This window comes from Exophiala xenobiotica (genome assembly GCF_000835505.1).
Source record: "Exophiala xenobiotica strain CBS 118157 unplaced genomic scaffold supercont1.5, whole genome shotgun sequence".
NCBI lineage: Eukaryota > Fungi > Ascomycota > Eurotiomycetes > Chaetothyriales > Herpotrichiellaceae > Exophiala > Exophiala xenobiotica.
This window is the reverse complement of record NW_013562490.1, coordinates 1,593,928-1,611,211: the sequence shown is the minus strand read 5'-3', so window position 1 is coordinate 1,611,211 and position 17,284 is coordinate 1,593,928. Positions and strand designations below refer to the sequence as shown.

The 17,284-nt window shown below is 51.2% G+C and overlaps 8 protein-coding genes across 9 annotated transcripts; 4 read left to right on the top strand and 4 right to left on the bottom strand.

Moving 5' to 3' along the window:
• Positions 1-48: 48 nt before the first annotated feature.
• On the bottom strand, positions 49-1,890 carry PV05_08345 (uncharacterized protein). Its single transcript, XM_013457852.1, has 3 exons — positions 821-1,890; positions 564-773; positions 49-516 (listed from the first exon to the last, which is right to left on the bottom strand). Exons 1-3 carry the CDS (start codon positions 1,497-1,499, stop codon positions 422-424), a joined length of 984 nt encoding a protein of 327 aa, XP_013313306.1. The 5' UTR covers positions 1,500-1,890; the 3' UTR covers positions 49-421.
• Positions 1,891-1,983: 93 nt separating this feature from the next.
• On the top strand, positions 1,984-3,988 carry PV05_08344. 2 transcript variants are annotated; one of them, XM_013457850.1, is made up of 4 exons: positions 1,984-2,751; positions 2,898-2,974; positions 3,023-3,179; positions 3,231-3,988. In XM_013457850.1, coding segments are annotated over exons 2-4 (411 nt in total). In that variant the 5' UTR covers positions 1,984-2,751; positions 2,898-2,973; the 3' UTR covers positions 3,484-3,988. The 2 variants fall into 2 exon arrangements, with proteins under 2 accessions (XP_013313304.1, XP_013313305.1); XM_013457851.1 differs by having other exon boundaries at positions 1,984-2,974.
• Positions 3,989-4,216: 228 nt separating this feature from the next.
• PV05_08343 (uncharacterized protein) lies at positions 4,217-5,100 on the bottom strand (the record flags this gene model as incomplete). Its single annotated transcript, XM_013457849.1, has 3 exons — positions 4,646-5,100; positions 4,389-4,590; positions 4,217-4,314 (listed from the first exon to the last, which is right to left on the bottom strand). Exons 1-3 carry the CDS (start codon positions 5,081-5,083, stop codon positions 4,217-4,219), a joined length of 738 nt encoding a protein of 245 aa, XP_013313303.1. The 5' UTR covers positions 5,084-5,100.
• Positions 5,101-6,707: 1,607 nt separating this feature from the next.
• On the top strand, positions 6,708-10,730 carry PV05_08342 (uncharacterized protein; the record flags this gene model as incomplete). The annotated part of the gene is made up of 1 exon (XM_013457848.1): positions 6,708-10,730. One exon carries the CDS (start codon positions 6,708-6,710, stop codon positions 10,728-10,730), a length of 4,023 nt encoding a protein of 1,340 aa, XP_013313302.1.
• A 366-nt stretch (positions 10,731-11,096) lies between these two features.
• Positions 11,097-12,316, top strand: PV05_08341 (uncharacterized protein; the record flags this gene model as incomplete). Its single annotated transcript, XM_013457847.1, has 5 exons — positions 11,097-11,469; positions 11,523-11,709; positions 11,763-11,866; positions 11,918-12,033; positions 12,089-12,316. 5 exons carry the CDS (start codon positions 11,097-11,099, stop codon positions 12,314-12,316), a joined length of 1,008 nt encoding a protein of 335 aa, XP_013313301.1.
• A 94-nt stretch (positions 12,317-12,410) lies between these two features.
• On the bottom strand, positions 12,411-13,872 carry PV05_08340 (uncharacterized protein). Its single transcript, XM_013457846.1, has 2 exons — positions 13,170-13,872; positions 12,411-13,056 (listed from the first exon to the last, which is right to left on the bottom strand). Exons 1-2 carry the CDS (start codon positions 13,572-13,574, stop codon positions 12,529-12,531), a joined length of 933 nt encoding a protein of 310 aa, XP_013313300.1. The 5' UTR covers positions 13,575-13,872; the 3' UTR covers positions 12,411-12,528.
• A 534-nt stretch (positions 13,873-14,406) lies between these two features.
• PV05_08339 (uncharacterized protein) lies at positions 14,407-15,649 on the top strand (the record flags this gene model as incomplete). Its single annotated transcript, XM_013457845.1, has 3 exons — positions 14,407-14,788; positions 14,833-15,014; positions 15,077-15,649. The coding sequence occupies 3 exons, from the start codon at positions 14,407-14,409 to the stop codon at positions 15,647-15,649; spliced, it is 1,137 nt and encodes a 378-aa protein (XP_013313299.1).
• On the bottom strand, positions 15,617-17,061 carry PV05_08338 (uncharacterized protein). The gene is made up of 2 exons (XM_013457844.1): positions 16,904-17,061; positions 15,617-16,817 (listed from the first exon to the last, which is right to left on the bottom strand). The coding sequence occupies exons 1-2, from the start codon at positions 16,907-16,909 to the stop codon at positions 15,747-15,749; spliced, it is 1,077 nt and encodes a 358-aa protein (XP_013313298.1). The 5' UTR covers positions 16,910-17,061; the 3' UTR covers positions 15,617-15,746.
• Between the last annotated feature and the right edge of the window lie 223 nt (positions 17,062-17,284).

The window sequence follows — 17,284 nt, the reverse complement described above, 5'->3', positions numbered from 1 at the left end:
AAGTCGGCAAATCAATTGTCAGCGAAAACCGGAGGCTGACGATTGGAGTTTTGAAACATTAAAACATTTCTCTGGCAGCTTATCTGGAGCCACTGCTATTCGTCGACTCCTTGCTCTCACATAAGGTAACTGGTACGTACTCGTAGTAATCTGTGCTGTAGGCCATTGTAGGCTCACGAAGGCTCTATAGTAAATAGTATAAACCCCATGCAAGACAGCACCTCTTCTCCTGTCTTGTGTCCTCCAGTACTCCAGAGGTCTATTTGAAATATATATTCCAGGTCAAGATACTCTTACCCATTTCCAGTCATAATCCCAAATTTAGCCTGCCTGTCCTGAACACTGGCATCATCGTCGATGCAAGGTCTTCCCAGTCAATTAACCCCCAAACGCCATCGCCATGCATTGAAAAGTGTCTGGTCTACAATTGGATGTCGTTGCTCAAGAGGCGAACTTCCTCGCCAGGCTTGAAAGCCGGGAGGCCAATGTAAGGACATCCATCGCATCGGAAAGCATCTAAGCGACGTTAGCATCTGCGGATGGACCAAGAAATAGAAATTTACCTCCTAAACTGCAGTTGCCACAACTCCCGACCTTGCCCTGGACTGTAAAATCGACTTCGGCAAGATCATCTGCCTGCAACTTCATCGTGTTCAAGGCCTGATCGGCGTTGTCTCGCCTAGCTCGATCCTCTGCCTCCAGCTTTTGCGCCAGTCCACAAGTACAATCTTTGCACGCTCGTCGTCTCTTTGCCTTTGGTTTGCACTCGGTCGCTAGAAACATCAGCTTGTGAGCACCACGGCAGTCCAGGAAGACTTACGAATCTTTATTGGTCTTTTGAGATCGTCCTCGTCCAGCAATGTGTCTTCGTCAATCAATTCGTCGTCAGACTCGTCCGCTCCGTCATCAAACCCTACACCCGCAGGAACATCATCCACACCCTTTCGCTTTCCATTGAGCGGCAGTGAAACAGAATTGCCATTAGTGCTCAGTCCGCCAGCAGCCCGAGCCGCATTCTTCTTGCCAAACTTCAGAGGGATCGACTCTTGCGCGCCGTAGTCTGGCTTGACAAATCCTACGCCTGGCTGGAAAGAGAGTCCAGCAAGGATTGCCTCATTTCTCTCTGCACCTTCCACACTGCCGTATTGCCCATCTTGGCTCCGTACCTGACCCCCACTCTTGAGTGCTTTCACCAATACTGCCAGCACATCGCGATTTAGTAGGGCTTGTGATTCGCGGCGGGAACCATCGGCATCGGAGAGGACTGTAACGATGTCGTATGTTGATTCTGGGAGCGACACAAGTCCGACGGCCAGTCTGTCTAGCATTTGCATATCTGTGACTGCTCGGTTGTGCATTTCCAACACATTGGTTAATTTCTCTTGGTGGGATGACAAAGATGGTGGCGAGAGAAGGAGGGTCCGCGGGGAGGATTGAGGGGCCTTTGCGGTAGGCATGACAAAGTCATCTGAGGTGTCCATGAAGATCGAGGGCGACATATTGACTGTAACAGTGGAAAGAAAATCCAGTGGTGGCGGGAGTAATTCGAACGCAGTTTGGAAGGACAGGAAAAGATAAAACGAGGAACCCAGATTATCAATCGGGAGCGAAAGAGGGGAATGGCGCTAGTCCTGCAGCTGGCACAATTCCGACCACGGCACCGACCTCTCTACCTGGTTTGCTGCCACGTGGGGAACACCAGCACAAACTATTTCTGTTCCTGAATAAGGATTGTTACCTGAGACGATAGCATGGGTTCTCAAGCAGTAAAGAGAGACACTTGGGGCTTTCGAGAGGACTTGACTCACCAAGGGAATAACAGCTCACGTGACAACGTTCATGGCCAGGCTCGCGGCCCACCGATTAGATCAGACCACTGTACGGCACTGCATCACGTTGTCGTTCTAGAATTGTCCATAGTCGCCGACACTTGTCCTCTGATAAAGACGGTGCCACCGACCGGTGGAGCTGGGTAAGCTGCGACATTAATTTACCTCTGTTTATGCGAGTACACAGTACTGTGCACAGTACGAGTACAACGGTCAGTCAACTTATCCACATAAATGTGACGGAGATCTGTTTCCCAGGTGTCGCCATTTCTCAGCTGTCAGCCAATGGGTGGGTCATGGAATGATCCCCACGCTTCTTGTTCCTCCTTGTGAGGAATACTAGGCACACTCAGGTCAGCAAATTGCCATTGCAATGCATCATATATTGCAAATGATTCAGATCGACCCAGATCCTTTTCATTCAGATCATCATCGGTACCTGAACACTACTTCGGAGGGTGGAGATTCAGGTGTTCAGGTCATTCGCAACCACAGGCGTCAGCCCCGCGCTAAACTCCCAAATGGCGCAAAAGTGGGTGCTTCCCACGGCATGTAGTCGGCAACAGGAATCCGGGGAAAAGTGCAATGACGATTGGCAGAGGAACAGAAGCCTCCAGAAATGACCTCGGAGTGGTTGGACTGGCACTGACTGATCATGCGAGCAAAACAAGTCGAAACTCTTCTCATCAGAACTAGACTAGCTTTGATATCTGGCCTCTTCTTGACGCCCCTTGCATTCATCATCGCCCAGTAGCAGCCACGCCTCATCTCCCATAAGTACTCTACTTCCGGATCTCGCTCACCCTGACTTTCCCTCCAGCAACAGTACTCGACCAGCTCAAAGACCCAATCACAACATACCACTCTTCTTTCTATCTCGCCAAAGCTATCCTAGCTACGCTATAACCCGTCAACAAATAACGTGAGTCCTCCCCAAACCCAATACATCAGCGATCATCATCTGGGTGGTCCGAGCTTCTTCCTCTCTTTGACGAGGCCTGCAGGGTCGCGTGTCTTTCCCCCTTCAACTCCAACTTCATCTCAATCAAAGCTGACTCCTATCTCAAGCAACAATCAACCACAACACTAGTTCCTGAATCACTACAACCCTCTCAACCATCTCCTACCACTTCATTGCTCCATCAGTAAGTCTTTCCGGATCTTCCTTCGACAGTGGACTGACTGCGGCGCAGTGACCCGTACCAACAAAGGAAACGACCGCAACCACAGCGCCCTGGCGGATGGAACTGCTATCGCTGAAGAGCGTCTCCCCCGTTATTTTGCCAAACATGGTCATGTCGATGCCGATCCGAAAGCTGTCAAGAAACAAGGCGGTGGTAAGGGCAACTGGTAAGGATTCCGTGACATGTCATCTACACTCAAAATACTGACAAAAAGCAGGGGCCGTGAGGGCGACGAAGTTCAAGACTACCCATACAACCTCGCCAACGCTCGTCGTCGGTCCAACAGCAGCACTCAAGCCCTAGGTGATTTCAAGACCAAGTTCGAAGCCATCGAGACCGACCCTGTCTTCGAGGAAGAGTTGCATGGACCGACTGTCGATGACATCGAGCAAGCCTCCAACCTTTCTAAGGAAGAGAGCACTGACTCCAGCACTCTCGGAGGAAGTGTCGATGATGACAACAAGATGTAATACTACAAAATCCATTCGAGATGATCTCACTGTCACACTGTGATCAATCTCCTTACATGGCGCTCAAGGATGGTGCTTCACAATGTACGCTGTGACAACACAGTGTGTGCTTTAAATAACAATGGAGACTACGAACAGGAATGATTCTATCAGCATGATTAGCAGAGCAAGAACCCATCCAAATCAAGAATTGCAGAATCCAAACCTCCTTCTGTTCGCTGTTCGTGATATGGCTTGTTCTGTGTGAACCCCCATTTCAGTCGTCCAGTGCGACTCTCATGCCTCTGTTGCTGTTCTCCCAAATCAGCACACAGTCCTTTTCTATCCCACTGCTACAACTGTTGGAAAACGAGTTCAGAAAACGTGAACCATGATTATCCGACTGTGACAAACTGCAAAGGCTGCCCGGTGTCGTAAGCTACTATGTATTGCGTTACGTTCAATGGTATTAATACCTAAGTCCGACAGGTCAAGTTGGTAGTGTTTTCACTTGTAATTCCACGCCTTACATCGAATATTTCACTTACGGGACGCCGCTCATACATTTCTAACCCTGATGCCGCACGTGATGATTGCCACCAAAGCGAAGAGGACGGCAGCAAATCCAAAGGGCAGCCCAAGCCATGCTTGGCCCAGACGGAGGCCAAATCGTAGGGCCCATGACATGCCCAATGCTGCCACAAGAGCCCCAATCCCCTCCATTACGGAGATCAGTGCGTACAGGCGCCCAATATCACTGGTTGTCTCTATATTGTGAGATTCGACAAAGTGAGGTCACCAAACTGCGGGCTGTAGGTGCAAAACCAGTTCCCAGTGTGAACAAGATGATGCCTGTAGAAAGCAGTCAGCCGCTCCCTGTCCGTCTCCTTGTCCGTGAGACTCGAGACGCGCGTCGTGTTCCTTACCAATGATCATCAGAGCAGGAGTTGCCGACAAAAACAGTAAAAAGGTCCCAAGGAGTAAAAATATAATACTTCCTCTGGCGAGCCAAAGATCTCTAAGAGACGCTGAACCGACACGTGGGAGGGCAAAAGCAGCAACCTCTGGCAAAATGAGGGCAAACAAAGCAATGTTCACAGCCGCACGCAAAGACAGTAATAGTCCAGCCTACATTGAAAATGACGTTAGTAACAAGAAGAGGCACCCAGAATTGAGCACATACCTGTGAGAGGGTCCAGCCGTATCTTTTGGAGGCATATTGGAGAAGGACATTGGTCGACTGACGTCCGACTTTCGAAATCAAAAAGGTCAACACGAGAGCTGCAACAGCTGAATCGCGTTGGACGAAACTGAACGAGTCTCTAGCCCGGCGCTTTTTGTGCTTCCACCACTTGGCAGATTTTGGATAGTCTTCTGGCTCGGAAGTGGTCGTGGCCATAAGCGGGCGCCCGGCATCTTCGGGCATAGGCAGCGGCGACGTCTCTGGTAGGATGAGCAGCATCGCGGCACAGCTCCCTTGGAAGAATACGGCGCCAAGGAGGGGGATCCATATGTTCTTGGACATTAAAACGGAGGTCAGGGGAGGAATCGCCAGGTCTGCGATTAGGTCTGTGCAGAATCGATAGAAGAACACAGTGCTCCATGACTCTGGTGGTACCATGTCGGCAACGACGGTGGTGATCAGAGTCGTCCCGACTGTTGGACCGCCACCGAGGAGGAAGAAGAGCGAAGATAGCCAGACATAGTGCAAAGGCAAATGCAACGCCCCAGCCTACTCACAAGACAAACAGGGATTAACTCGAAGCGCGCAGCGAGTAAGCTGTAGGGTCTTTTGAGACTTGCAGCAAATAAGGTCCAGATGTAAGACAGAGTATAGCCCAGCATTGCCAGGATAACAATCTGCTTTCGCCCGCGCGTATCCGCGAGATAGCCATATGGGACGGGAAGCAGGATTGCTGGAATGCTGTCGAAGAAAAGCTGCCAGCCCAACACAGAAGCGAGCTCGTCCTGCACGGGATTGACTTTGCAGAGATGTTCCGGAACATCTCCGGGTCTGTGAACCAACGAGGGATCCTCTTGCATATAGTATCGGGTGCAGACGCTGGACTCAAATAAGCGAACCCTGGGTGCAGCGTACAGGGATTCTCCTATATCGGAAACGACGGCGATGACGATGACCAGAGCAACCACGTGCATCCATGGCCACCGTCAGCGTGTGAGGTGGACAGATTTGGACGACGCGGCAGGCCCATTGGCAGGCTCCTGCGAATCGGGGACCGGTGAGAGAAGAGGTCTTGCTTCATTGGCCTCGTCATGGCCGCTCGCGGCATGGCGTGCCATCTGCCGGCGTGGACCTTCTAAATGACAACTGGTACGAAACTGTGACGACGCAGCGCGAAGGGAGAATCCAAATGATAAAGGGGAAGATAAAGTGGAAGATGACATACCTGGAACTGGGAATGAGGAACTCCCGCATGAACAACGGGAGGCAACTATACCGAGATAAGGTACGGTGTCCACTGTTACACTGAAATAGAATATGCACAAACCTGGCTGCTGGGAATAACGTACGTACATAGTAGTACTATTATAGCCTATCAGATAAGCTTATGAGGTGAAGCGTGCGGGCTTACAGACATTTTCGAGTTTGTCGACAGGGGGTCGGGTCACACCAGATAAAACCCCTGTAAACCCCATGGATTTGGGTATTGGATCCTACTACGCACCTGGCGAGCTGGTAAGTATGGTGCTAGCCCAAGTCAAATGTAGTGGATTCCTGAAGCCCAGGCAACCAGGATACTGTTGTCCTCGTTGAGGGCGTCAAATGTAGAATAGCCCGCACATTATCGTCATATTTCTCCTGGAGGCGGTCGGTGGCCAGACTGAATCATTTTGACTTTCATCGAAGACGGTTTAGAGGTCGTATGCCTGACCTACATTGATACATACCTAGGTACTCATGCTCAGTATGCCATCGTGCTCAGTACGAGTACTGAGCAGACGTCTTAGGTGCATTCGGCAAACCTTCTTTCGTCACGTCGTAGCAACGATGGTAAGTAAACCCGGAGGGCAGTTCCTTGTAGTTAATCTAGCACGTGTCTAGCACCCATCGAGCCATCTAGGTAAGTTAAGCGCAGTGCCAGCCAGCGTTGCTCCATCGGAAATTAGGCGCGGTCATAACAATCGCATTCATCCTTACAATAATTTCATAGCATCATTGCAAAGCCATCGCGCCATCCGTTTCCTTCGCTCGATGTCTTGAGCGCGTCTGGGTATTGTTCAGCATGTTCTCTCCAGACGCTTCACGAATACAGTCTCTGCGGCCCAAAAGAACGCGACCAGCGTCGGGGTCAGAAGACTCGATCAAAATACCTCAAGCGAAAAGAAAGCGATCTGCCCTGCGGCGAGACACCTTCGAACCCTTAGCTGAAGCTAGCCTGAATGAGATTGCAGGACGGGAAGCAGTCGAAGGGAAGAGCAATGGACACGTCACGCCCTCTGCGCACTCAAAAGAGTTGACTCTACGAGGAGCGAAGAAGCCTGAAAAGCGCTCCGACAGAGCAGCAGGAACTGCTAGTGGTGCATTGACTCTGTCCAATAATGACTTCTACAATGTCGCTCAGCTACCTTCCCTCCCCGAGCAGATCAGAAATCGGCCTACGATCCCCTACTCGTGCATCATTTCTCCCGAATATGGCTACGCGTTGGCCCTCACTCACAGCGACGCAATAATCTGGCCATACAACTCGAGCGCGTCCACTCCGTCATCTCGAGATGTCATTACCTTCAAGCTACCCTTCCCTCCTGCCTCGGTTGATGATCCTCTTCCCCTGGCGACCTTTACGGCCAAGTCTGCGAGTGGTGAACCGGGTATCGTGGCAGTATCTGCAAAATGGGGAAAGATTGTTTATTGGGAAACAATCACAAATGCTTCTTCTCTCATACCAGGACAAAATGCGAACGTTCAGGGCTCCATACCAGGAATGCTGAGTGGTGAGGCCGTGGAAGAGCTGGTCAATGCTGAGCCGTCCGGATTCATCCTCTCATTGCGTCATGGTCGAGTTGCCCACTTGACAATTCGTGACCAAATGGGCAGGCCGGGCATTGGTGTCCAATTCTTGCGAAGATACACAAGTGGCACTGGAGGCATTCTCGGCAGCATTCGCAATGTCTTTGGCGCTGACCGAAGAAAAGGCACACCAATTGTCAAAGCCGGAGGGTCGAGAAAAGGGCAACGCGATGTCGTGGTCGCCACTGAAGATGCTGATCTGGAATTCTGGAACACCAATCTGAGCGTTGGCAACTCTTTGGAAACATCGTTCAATTTCAAGGAGGAGATTGTGGAGGCATTGAGGACCATCATCCCGGACACGCCGCAACCACAATTCAAGGTGCTGGACGTGGAGCTCTCGGCAGGACCAAGTACGGCATTGAGTCGGCGTGGTAGTCACGGTGCGCCCATGATGGTTCTCGCCTCGGCTTCGGTGGATGACCAGACAAAATACTACATGATCGAAATGGTGGTCGATGAAGGAGCGAAAGTCAAGGTGGTGCATCCCATCAATTGCTATTCAACAAAAGTCTCGGAACAACAATCATGGAGACCTCGTCTATGTGTCGCAAGAAATCAGCCCGTGGCGTTCATTCTGTTCGAGACGGCCATCGTCATCTTCTCTCTCGCCAAAATCAAGGAATCACCATCGTCTCAATTGATGATGGAGCGGCATACACTGCCCGAACCATTCCAAGACTCTGTCACATTCCAAGATGGAGCTATCTACAGAGTCCTGGGCTACGTCCTTGAGACTTCAGAAAAACAAGCTTCGGTCGTGTTCGGGGTTCAGGGCTTCGGCATAGTCAGAATGGTCTCTCATCTTCGCGGCAATGATGAAGTGGACGTCGAAGATCTCAATGATCGTATTAGCGGCAAAAGTAAAGTCGAGCAAGCCGTTTTCTTTGGGAGTATCAAGCAGAATCCCCTCGATCTGAAAAATATCAGTCAAATATTTTCAGCCAAAGAGATCGCGGCGGCTGCCTTGGAAATCAGCTCTGAAATTCTTTCTTCAACTTCAAAACATATTCCAAAGAGCGCGCCGTCCATCGACATGCACCTGCGGCTCAGAGCGAAAGCTCTCAGTGACCTGGCTCAGCATGTGATGCAGTACTATCCTTCGGCAATTTGTCGCAATGTCCGATTCCAGCTGCTGCTGAATGCGGAGAAACTAGCCGCCGCTCAAGCAGTCTGGAAGGTACAAGAAGAAATACAGCGGAAGTATCCTCAAGAAGACCGTGAGATGCCATATCTCGACTTTACGCTCCGAGCTTTGCATGAGTCTCGCCAGAAATATCCCGATCCAGAAAAGGGAGAGAAGGACCGGGTACGACACTGGTTGATCAACAGCGTTGATAATGTGGGCCATCTCATGTCGGAATTGATCAGTTGCATCCCTGAATTGGAGCCCATGCAGGTGACAGATCCCCGGATCGTAGCCGATTATCTGAAAGAGGCTGTCGATTTATGGATTGCTTCATATACAGCCGCATTCAAATTTCGAGAAGACAATGCACTTCTATACGGGTTGGGTGATGAGGTATTCAAGGAAGGAGTGCTTGTGTCAGGCTTCCCCGTCGAAATACCTCACCCCTGGACATCAGCTCCTGAACCATTCCGATTCGGCCAACGACTCATTTACGACATCTGCAAATTCCTGACCGAGTGGTGGGACCACACCCAAGGAAAGAGCAAGAAAAAGAAGATGCCCACTGATCTCAACGGAAAACTGTATGAAGCACCGAGCAAGAGTGTGCTGAAAGAACTTGCTGCTCGATTACCAACGGAGGTTGAATTGTTTTCACGCATCACCGAAGAAGAATTTATTCAAGCAGAATGCCATTTGAAGGTGGTTGAAAAGGATGCTGAAGTGCTCAAGGATGAACTCAAGAACCTGAAGGACGAAAAGCGAGACAGATTGAACAAGGCACTGGAGGTCATTTCTCATTTCAACATGCCAGGAGCCATTCATCTGGCTGAGAAGCTGCAGAACTGTGGGATGCTTGTTGCTTTGCACTACGCATATTACAGCAGACTGACAGCTGAAGCCGAGGCCAATCCGCTATTGAAGGACGCCAACCTGAGGATAATCACTGAGATGCAGAATCAAGCCGAAAAATACTTCGACAAGTTTGGCAAATCTTGGGCTTGGGCCAGCTTCAGTCAGATGATTGAAGATGATGAATGCGGCAACCTCTTGGTCAAAGGACAAGAAGATGAGAAGAAACAACAATTTCTCGCTTGGTTCTTTAAGAAAGCTCAGAAGTTTGGCCAGAAAGTTGGGAAACTTAGCTGGATCCATGATGTTATTGGTAGCGGCAATTACGGACGGGCTGAGCGAACATTGCAAGATGTTGCAGCTGAAGAGATGGTCGATGTCTGGAACAAGAAGACCGAGCTGGCTCTGGCCAAATTGGCAGGATTGGCGGCGGATGAAGATGCCAACCGACCCCCGCGTTCTACCGAGCGGTATGATCGCGAGCTGTCCATCATCGACATCCAAGAACGAGTCTCCCAGCATATCATGGCTACGGTTGGCGCTGCTGTCGACGAGAAGGCGGCGTTCGATCTCACAACGGAGAACTTCGCGTCACGACTGGTCAGGGATACTCCAGGATTGAAGCGACAATTGAAGCAGATTTTGAAGTCCCTGATACATCAGACACCCTTGACAATTGAGGAAATGGTGGACCTGTTGACTCTGATGGACGCGGTTGAGTGGATAGGAATGCCCGAAGAAGATCCTGAAGTTTGCGGACAGGAGTTCGCAATTGCCTTGAGGATAGTCGACTTCGCAGATCTGCCGGACCACAAGCAAGATGACCTCAGAGCTTTGATCTGGAGAAGAGCGATGATCCGAGATAACTGGTTGATGATCAACGACACTAGCGGAAAAGATGACCAATGGGTGCAGAGTGAAATGCAACAGACGAGTCTCTTCAGGACTATTCAACGGGTGTTCTTACTGGAACATTCTGAAGGAGCAACGATTCATTTGTTCACGCCCCATGAGATCCTGGGTCGAGAAGCCTTTCCTTCAACACTGCAGGAGAGACATGCTCACAACGAATTGGAAGGTGTGCGCAAGGATATGGATAAAGAGCAGGCCAAGCTCAAAAAGTTTGTCGAGAAGGGGAGGCTGGAAGACCATTATAATGGATTGGTCACTGCGGCTCGGCGATCTGTGAGGGACATTGTTGATCAAGACGGAGAGCAGATGGCTCAGGAAGCTACCACTGAGAGCATTGAACAGTGATCGTAGTGCACGACTTACTTCAAGTTCTTCAGGCCAATCTGTGCCGGAAAGGGATGACCTCGATGAACGAGGCTGGAAAGCGATGACCATGCATGAATGGTTCTATTCAAAATTTAGGAAGTCACAAAGACTGCCTTGGCAGATTCATCACTTCCACTTCATCACTCTTCATCCATCCACTTCATATCATTCCATCCACCTCGCTTCATCACGTCACGTCTGGTCCTCACCCAACTGTACTTGTCACACGTTCTTTTCCACATCCTTCACGGACCGACTTGGTTTGTGCCCTCGTTCTTGGTCATCATCGCTTCTTGTTCTGTTGACTCCTCCTTTCGATTATCCTTGCTACCTAGGTATTCCAGCATGGCTATCCTCGGCGAGTGTGAGGTACAAATCATCGTTGACGGAACTCCAGCAAAGGAGTACGACGACAACGAAGAGGAGGTGACAGATAATGACAAGACTGTCACAAAATACGTCGAGGCAGCTGCTGGCTCTCACTTCGCCGTCAAGTCCGATCTTCAGGCCAGCTACAATTTCACCCAAGGTGAAGACTCGGTAACTACGTATGTCGAGGTTGACGGCCACCATGTTACCAGTGGATTGTTGCTGCGGGGCAGGTTCTTGAATCAGCGTGCTCGGGGCTACACCCCTTCGATACTCATTGCTGGCCATATTGCGTCGGAGAACGGTGCGGCAACACTGTATCAATTCCAGTTCTCAGATCTTGAGACGAGTAAGATTGCTTGCCCGAGACGAATGTTATAGCGACGTGTTAACGATTCTCAGGGGACTTAGAGAAAGCCGACGACCTTGACAAATACAAAGAGAAGTACGGCCAGCTGGGCACGATTGTTGTTAGGGTTTGGCGTGAGCAGACACTGGGACGCCGTGACTTGGATGCGCACAAAGCCCGTGATACGGAAAGTATACCGGAAAAGGCATTGAAAGGAAGACCACTTGACGTTGCGACCCGGTCAGTCAGTTCACGGCCACAACATGCAAGACATACCACTGATCTAAAAACAGGATGGTCCGCTCTAGACAGAACGTCGATGATTACATGAGCTTCCAGACGCGGGCACTGGACAAGCAGGCCCTAGCGACGTTCGTCTTCAAGTACCGCACAAAACGTAGGTTGGTCCCGGTCCCCGATCAATGGCTTTATACTCAAGACGCAGCAGGAGCACTTCAATCCTTACTGATCATTGAAAGATCGCCTACTCCTGTACCCGTTGACGAACGACCCCTCGACGAGCTCTCGAGAGAAGAGCTCCAAGACCTAGTAAGAAGACAGCGAGTAAGTGTGCTTAAAATTTTCGCAAGGGGCTGTAGCATAATTGACCAGAAGTCAGGAGGAACAAGCGATCAAGAAACAAGAAAACGGCGGTATCAAGCGCGAGCACAGTGAGACTGTGACCGTCGACTCTAGGCCGCTCAAGTCAAGCAAAGGAGTCCACGGCCAGACAATCTATCACATCGATTCTGACGACGAGGAAAGGACACCCACGAGAGACGAGGTTGAGGTTGTGGAAAACGACGTAACAGAGACTAATGAGGACATTGAGGTCGTCCAGCTCTGATGGCCCGGCAAAACTGGGATCTGGTATGAAGATCGCGATGGGACTCGCATGCGAGGGAATAGATTGGGATACCAGCTGGAGTCTGATTTTCGGGGGTGGATTGAGATGATGTGATTGTGCTCTTTCAAAGCGGAGCCAGCGAGTGAGCGTTATTGAGTTACACGAAGATACCCCTTGAATTGATTGTACGTTCTCTTTATGGCGTTCCAGATCTATTGAGTTTCCAACACATTCTTGGCGGAGAGTCCTCCAATCTCAGCCAAGCTCATATTCTCAGTTATAGCATTGATCCAAGCGGCCAACCTCCGTCCCGCTTTGCCGACCATATTATCGATGATGGGTACTGCGCCGTCGAAGTAGTCCTCGCCCAGTTCCAACCCGTGCACGTCATGTGCCAGCACGTACGAGCAGACGTACGCGTTCGCCTCGCTGGCCCATGACAGGCCGCAATCTGCGGCGTCGGAGAGACATTCCTCGGATAGAGGGCGAGTGTCATTGGCGTAGAGCCGCTGTGCCCAGCGGAATGCGGCGAGAAGTTCGTCGTCAGCATTCGAGCGGAAGCCGCTGATGGAGTCGGAGTGAGCGGTGGTGGTGGTGGTGTCGGGTCCAGCGTGTTTGTTGGGAATTAGCGTGTCCCATACGCTGTGTAGATTCGTTGCGTGATTGTCGAAGAGTACCGCGAGGTCGTTACCACCCCGGTCGGAGGATTCGGTATGGAGGGGTTGGTGTACGTCGCCAAACTAAATATTGTCAGACGCTCCTTTGCGGTAAGAGACACACCCAAGGCAAATTGATCTGGCAGGAACGCCATTGGCTTCCTGCCCTGTCAGGGGAGGCGGGGGGGAAAACCTACGAAATGCATCATAAACCGCAGGCTTTGGCCACGGTAGAAGCGCGGGAGGCTTGCATTGGCGACACGAGCCGTGTGGTTCGCAATGGCGCTCACGACACACCCGCCGTCTTTGGGCAGACAGTCGCGGGTTATATTGATGCCGCACTGGTGTGGAGGATCGTCTTGGGCGTCGATATAGTGCCATCCTGCTGTGTAGGCGAAGGCGGGCATGTGCCGGACCTTATCGGGAAACAAGGATGCTTCAGATATGTCCTGGCCGTTCAGGAGGGTGTTTGTGAAGACGTTGGATTGAGGGGTGAAGTATAGACTGGCTAGGTAGGCGACTGTGCGGTGGCCGAGGGAGCCCCATGCTGATGCCAATGGCAGGGGCAGGAGGGCAAGTGTGAAGAAGATGGTGAAGAGCATGGTGGGATTGTAGCGTGATGAGGAGGACGTAGATGGAAGAGAACAGAGACACGAGAAGGGGGAAAACAAGGTGCTGGCCGATGGTTTACATATCGTGGTCGTTGTTGTGGTCAAGTGATGCCATGAGCGGGTGTTGTGTTGTCGTGGAGAAATGGGTGGATGACCAGGCGGTCGCGAGGCTGGGACAGGGATCAAGTCCTGAGGAGGACGATGATGATGATGATGTTGATGTTGGGTTTGGGCGGCGCCAGCCTAGTAGCAGGACACAATTATCTATGTCTGACAAAAGCATTTCTGTGGATCAGGCAGTGATCAGGGATCTTTTGTAGCAATATATGTACAGGGTGTCAGACAAGACCAGAAGAACCCGCCTCGCCGCCTTGACTGCTCGGTCACCCGTCGAGCCGGACGCGCCGAGGCGCCTGCCAAGATTGTTTACTCTCACCTTCATCTCATCATCTTCATCTTCATCATATTCTCATCTCATTGTTTGATGATAGTTCTCAGTGAGAAACAAGTAGCCGCCTTCAGACAATGCCATTCCCCTGTCTACATACAGCGATATTTCACCCATGCCTTCATTGTCCTTGCCGGACAGCCTCGGAACTTCATTCCTATCAAAGTGATGACTACTTTAACTTTGGTTTTAGTATTCCTTTGATGCCGTTGACCATGTGCTGCTCTTGTATCCCATGCACTCCTCATGCACATGATATTCATTCAACTTTCTCCTTCTTGTCTTACATTGCTTTAATCAAGTACTGCTGGCTTTCTGCATTTATCTAAGTACCTGGTGCATTTGTCGCTGTGTCCTCTGCACGTAACAGTCTCCATGGCGGTCCTTGGAAATCTCGAAGTCACTATCTCAAGCCAGGGAAACACGTTGCAAGAATACTATGTTGACCCAGGTGCAGTAGCCAACATCTTGAGCGGCTCTTCGACCCAGCAGGCCGCAACGGTCATCAAGTACATCGAAGCCACTCCCAAAGCTGAGTTCCAGATCACCTACAAGACCATAGGGGAGCTGGACTTTGGTAAAGCTGACTATATCGTCTTTCGGACCTTTGTCGACGGACAGAGACTCACTTCGCCGTGTGTCGAGCAGAAGGACCTTGATAAACAAGGCTATTATGCATGTTCTAGGAGTGGAGCAGTGAGGTGCGATGAAGTTGTGTCCAAACTGCACCCATTCTGCTGGAAGGAACTCTCTATTAGTGAGCGGAGTGGTCAGTTTGCTGTTGCGGGCTGACAAGAATAGCTGATGAAACATCCACCACATCTCCGGCTGTTGACCCGAAGAATCATGCGCAAATCGGTACCATCAAGGTCCAATGCAACCGAAAACGAACCACCAGCTACAGAGGCAAGCGTACGCTTCCGTATATGCCATTATCCAATGAGCCAGTCCCAGAGAAAGCTTTGAAGGGTAGAGCAGTTGATGTTGGTACTGAGTATGTATTGCTGGGTTTGTCGTTATCGATTCTGACAGCCTCCCGGGTTAGGTCAAGGATGACCTGCAAAATCCAGGAACGTCAGAACGGGTGAATGTGTTGACAACGAACCCCTTGCCGAATTTATCTTCCTTTACAGATCCAAACGTAAGACTCAGTCAAACTTTCACTATTGCCTCGCTCACGGAGGTAGATGCGCTGCAGATCCTGGAGGTTCTGCCACGTACACCACCACCACTGCCGTTGGAGGACAGAGCCACGAATTCTTTGACACTCGAGGAGGCGACGACGATGCTGGATCGACAGAAGGTACAATCAAGACATTTCTTCTCCGGGCCCATGGCTGGCATCGAATTAAAGGCAGAGCTCGAAGCTGCACGACTTGCGATTGAACGACTGGAGGCACAGAAGCTAAAGTTGGAGGAGAACCTGGGTGCCCTACGGCGATCAGTGGCTGCAATCGTGGCTTTCCCACAGGGTGACTACGAGGAAGACGGCAACGCGAACTCCATCGTCAAGCGAGAAGCTCCCGACCGAGCAAATCCCCGTGAGAGTCTCAGCACCACCGAGCCTCCAAGGAAGAGAGTCAAGCATGAGCCAGAGGTCATCGACTTGTCGGACTGAGCGACAAATGCAAACGGGATAGGTTCTTTGAGACACCGGGAGAAGACTGGATATTGTACATAACACTGGCGACAGCCTTGCGGCTCGCGAGGGCTTGCTAAGATCTGACTGTCCTTCCTATCAACCGCCCAAACCAGAACACATCGTCCCAGATGCCGTTGGGTCTTTCAGGAGGTGGCTCCACAGAAGTTTCAGAAGCCACACTCGCAGCCTCAACATCTTTTGCTGGAATAGGAGCCACAGACACTTCAGCCCTTCCAGCCTCCGAATCTGGTTCCTGAGAAGTCTGAGACTCTCGAAAATCTTCCAATCTGAGGAATACATCCACAACTCCATCCATCCATCGTCCCAGCCTGTACTTTGAGATCTCCCTGCGTACATCCTCCTCGTCCTCGCTGTCGAATTGCGCCTCAAAGTCAAGCACACCGTACGGATCATCGTCGAACTCGTCTGCCAGATCGCTTTCCACCTGTGCAGCAATCTCGGCTTGTGTTCTTGCATCAGCCCAATCCGGTGCAGCTTCTTCGTCCACCGGCGTTTGCAGAGCTGGTGTCATTGCGAGTGATCTTCTGCTTCTCTTGCCAGTGCGACTGCTCCGTCGCGAAATGCTTGGTGTGGCGCGGCCCGATCTCGCTTGTAGTCTCTCGTCCGCCGGGCTGTGCAAGGATGTAGATGAGTCGCGCTTGCTGAGCCATGATTGGCCTTTACTCTCGCGGGAGCCTTCTGTAAGTGCGAGACCCGTTTGGATCAACCAGGACGAATCAGACACGTGGAGGTGCAGTCCCGATTTCGAGGTCTTATAACCGAAGCCTTCGCTTGTTAGGGCGCCGGAGGGCGTGAGGCTGGAGTGGAAGTGTGCGTGAGAGGCGGGTGCTTGAACAGAGACAGCGCTGCGCGTCTTTTTGCGCAGGCGGTTGCGGGAACTCGCACGCGAGTGCACGGCCGAGTGGGAGGTCAGTATGCCACCGGGAGATGGAAGGCTGGCTATCTGAGAGATGGAGGTCGAAGTTAGTAGTTCCGAGGTCGATGGATCGAAGTATGCGGAGTAATCGGCTGGGTCGATCGGGTATTTTGGTGTAAGTGGTGCGAGGGACAGGTGGTGTAGATTCGGGTGGGAGCGTCGGTGGGGACCCGGGGCGAAGGACGACGAGCGCGAGAGGGATGGAGACTGCCTTGAAGTGAGCGTACGTTCCATGAGAGAAAGGGGGGTAAAAAGGACAAAGGATGGATGTCTTGGGAGAGAGGGCAAAGTACCTCCATGGATGAGGGAGCGCGCAGGCGTAGTGTCGTAGGGCGATGAATTCGAAGATGTATGGAAAAGAACGAGTAAGAGAAGAGCCGCTAATGGATTTGCACTGATCCTTGAGCTGAAATGGGCTTCAGGGAGAGAAGAAGGAACAAAATGTCGTCGACGTCGATGTGGCGTGTTGTTTGTTGAAAGTCGACCGAGGCATGTGAAGGACTGGCAGGATTTCCCGCTGGGGAAATTTTGACGCCGCTCTATTCACCCCTTGGTCATGACAGCCTCGTCTGAGAATTTCTGCCCGTTGAAGGCAACGCTTGCACAAGTCTTCAGAATGGAAACCATCACCATGATATATTAGCCCATTCTGCCTGATCATATTGATTTTGGAA

Bases quoted from the DNA above. Each gene is read 5' to 3' on its own strand.
- PV05_08345 (XM_013457852.1), bottom strand. From the start codon at position 1,499: ATGTCGCCCTCGATCTTCATGGACACCTCAGATGACTTTGTCATGCCT. The intron at 774-820 runs GTAAGTCTTCCT...TGATGTTTCTAG, and splicing joins CAAAAGACCAATAAAGATTC to CGACCGAGTGCAAACCAAAG. The intron at 517-563 runs GTAAATTTCTAT...AACGTCGCTTAG, and splicing joins TGGCAACTGCAGTTTAGGAG to ATGCTTTCCGATGCGATGGA.
- PV05_08344 (XM_013457850.1), top strand. The intron at 3,180-3,230 runs GTAAGGATTCCG...GACAAAAAGCAG, and splicing joins GGCGGTGGTAAGGGCAACTG to GGGCCGTGAGGGCGACGAAG.
- PV05_08340 (XM_013457846.1), bottom strand. From the start codon at position 13,574: ATGCTCTTCACCATCTTCTTCACACTTGCCCTCCTGCCCCTGCCATTG. The intron at 13,057-13,169 runs GTAGGTTTTCCC...GACAATATTTAG, and splicing joins TGCGGTTTATGATGCATTTC to TTTGGCGACGTACACCAACC.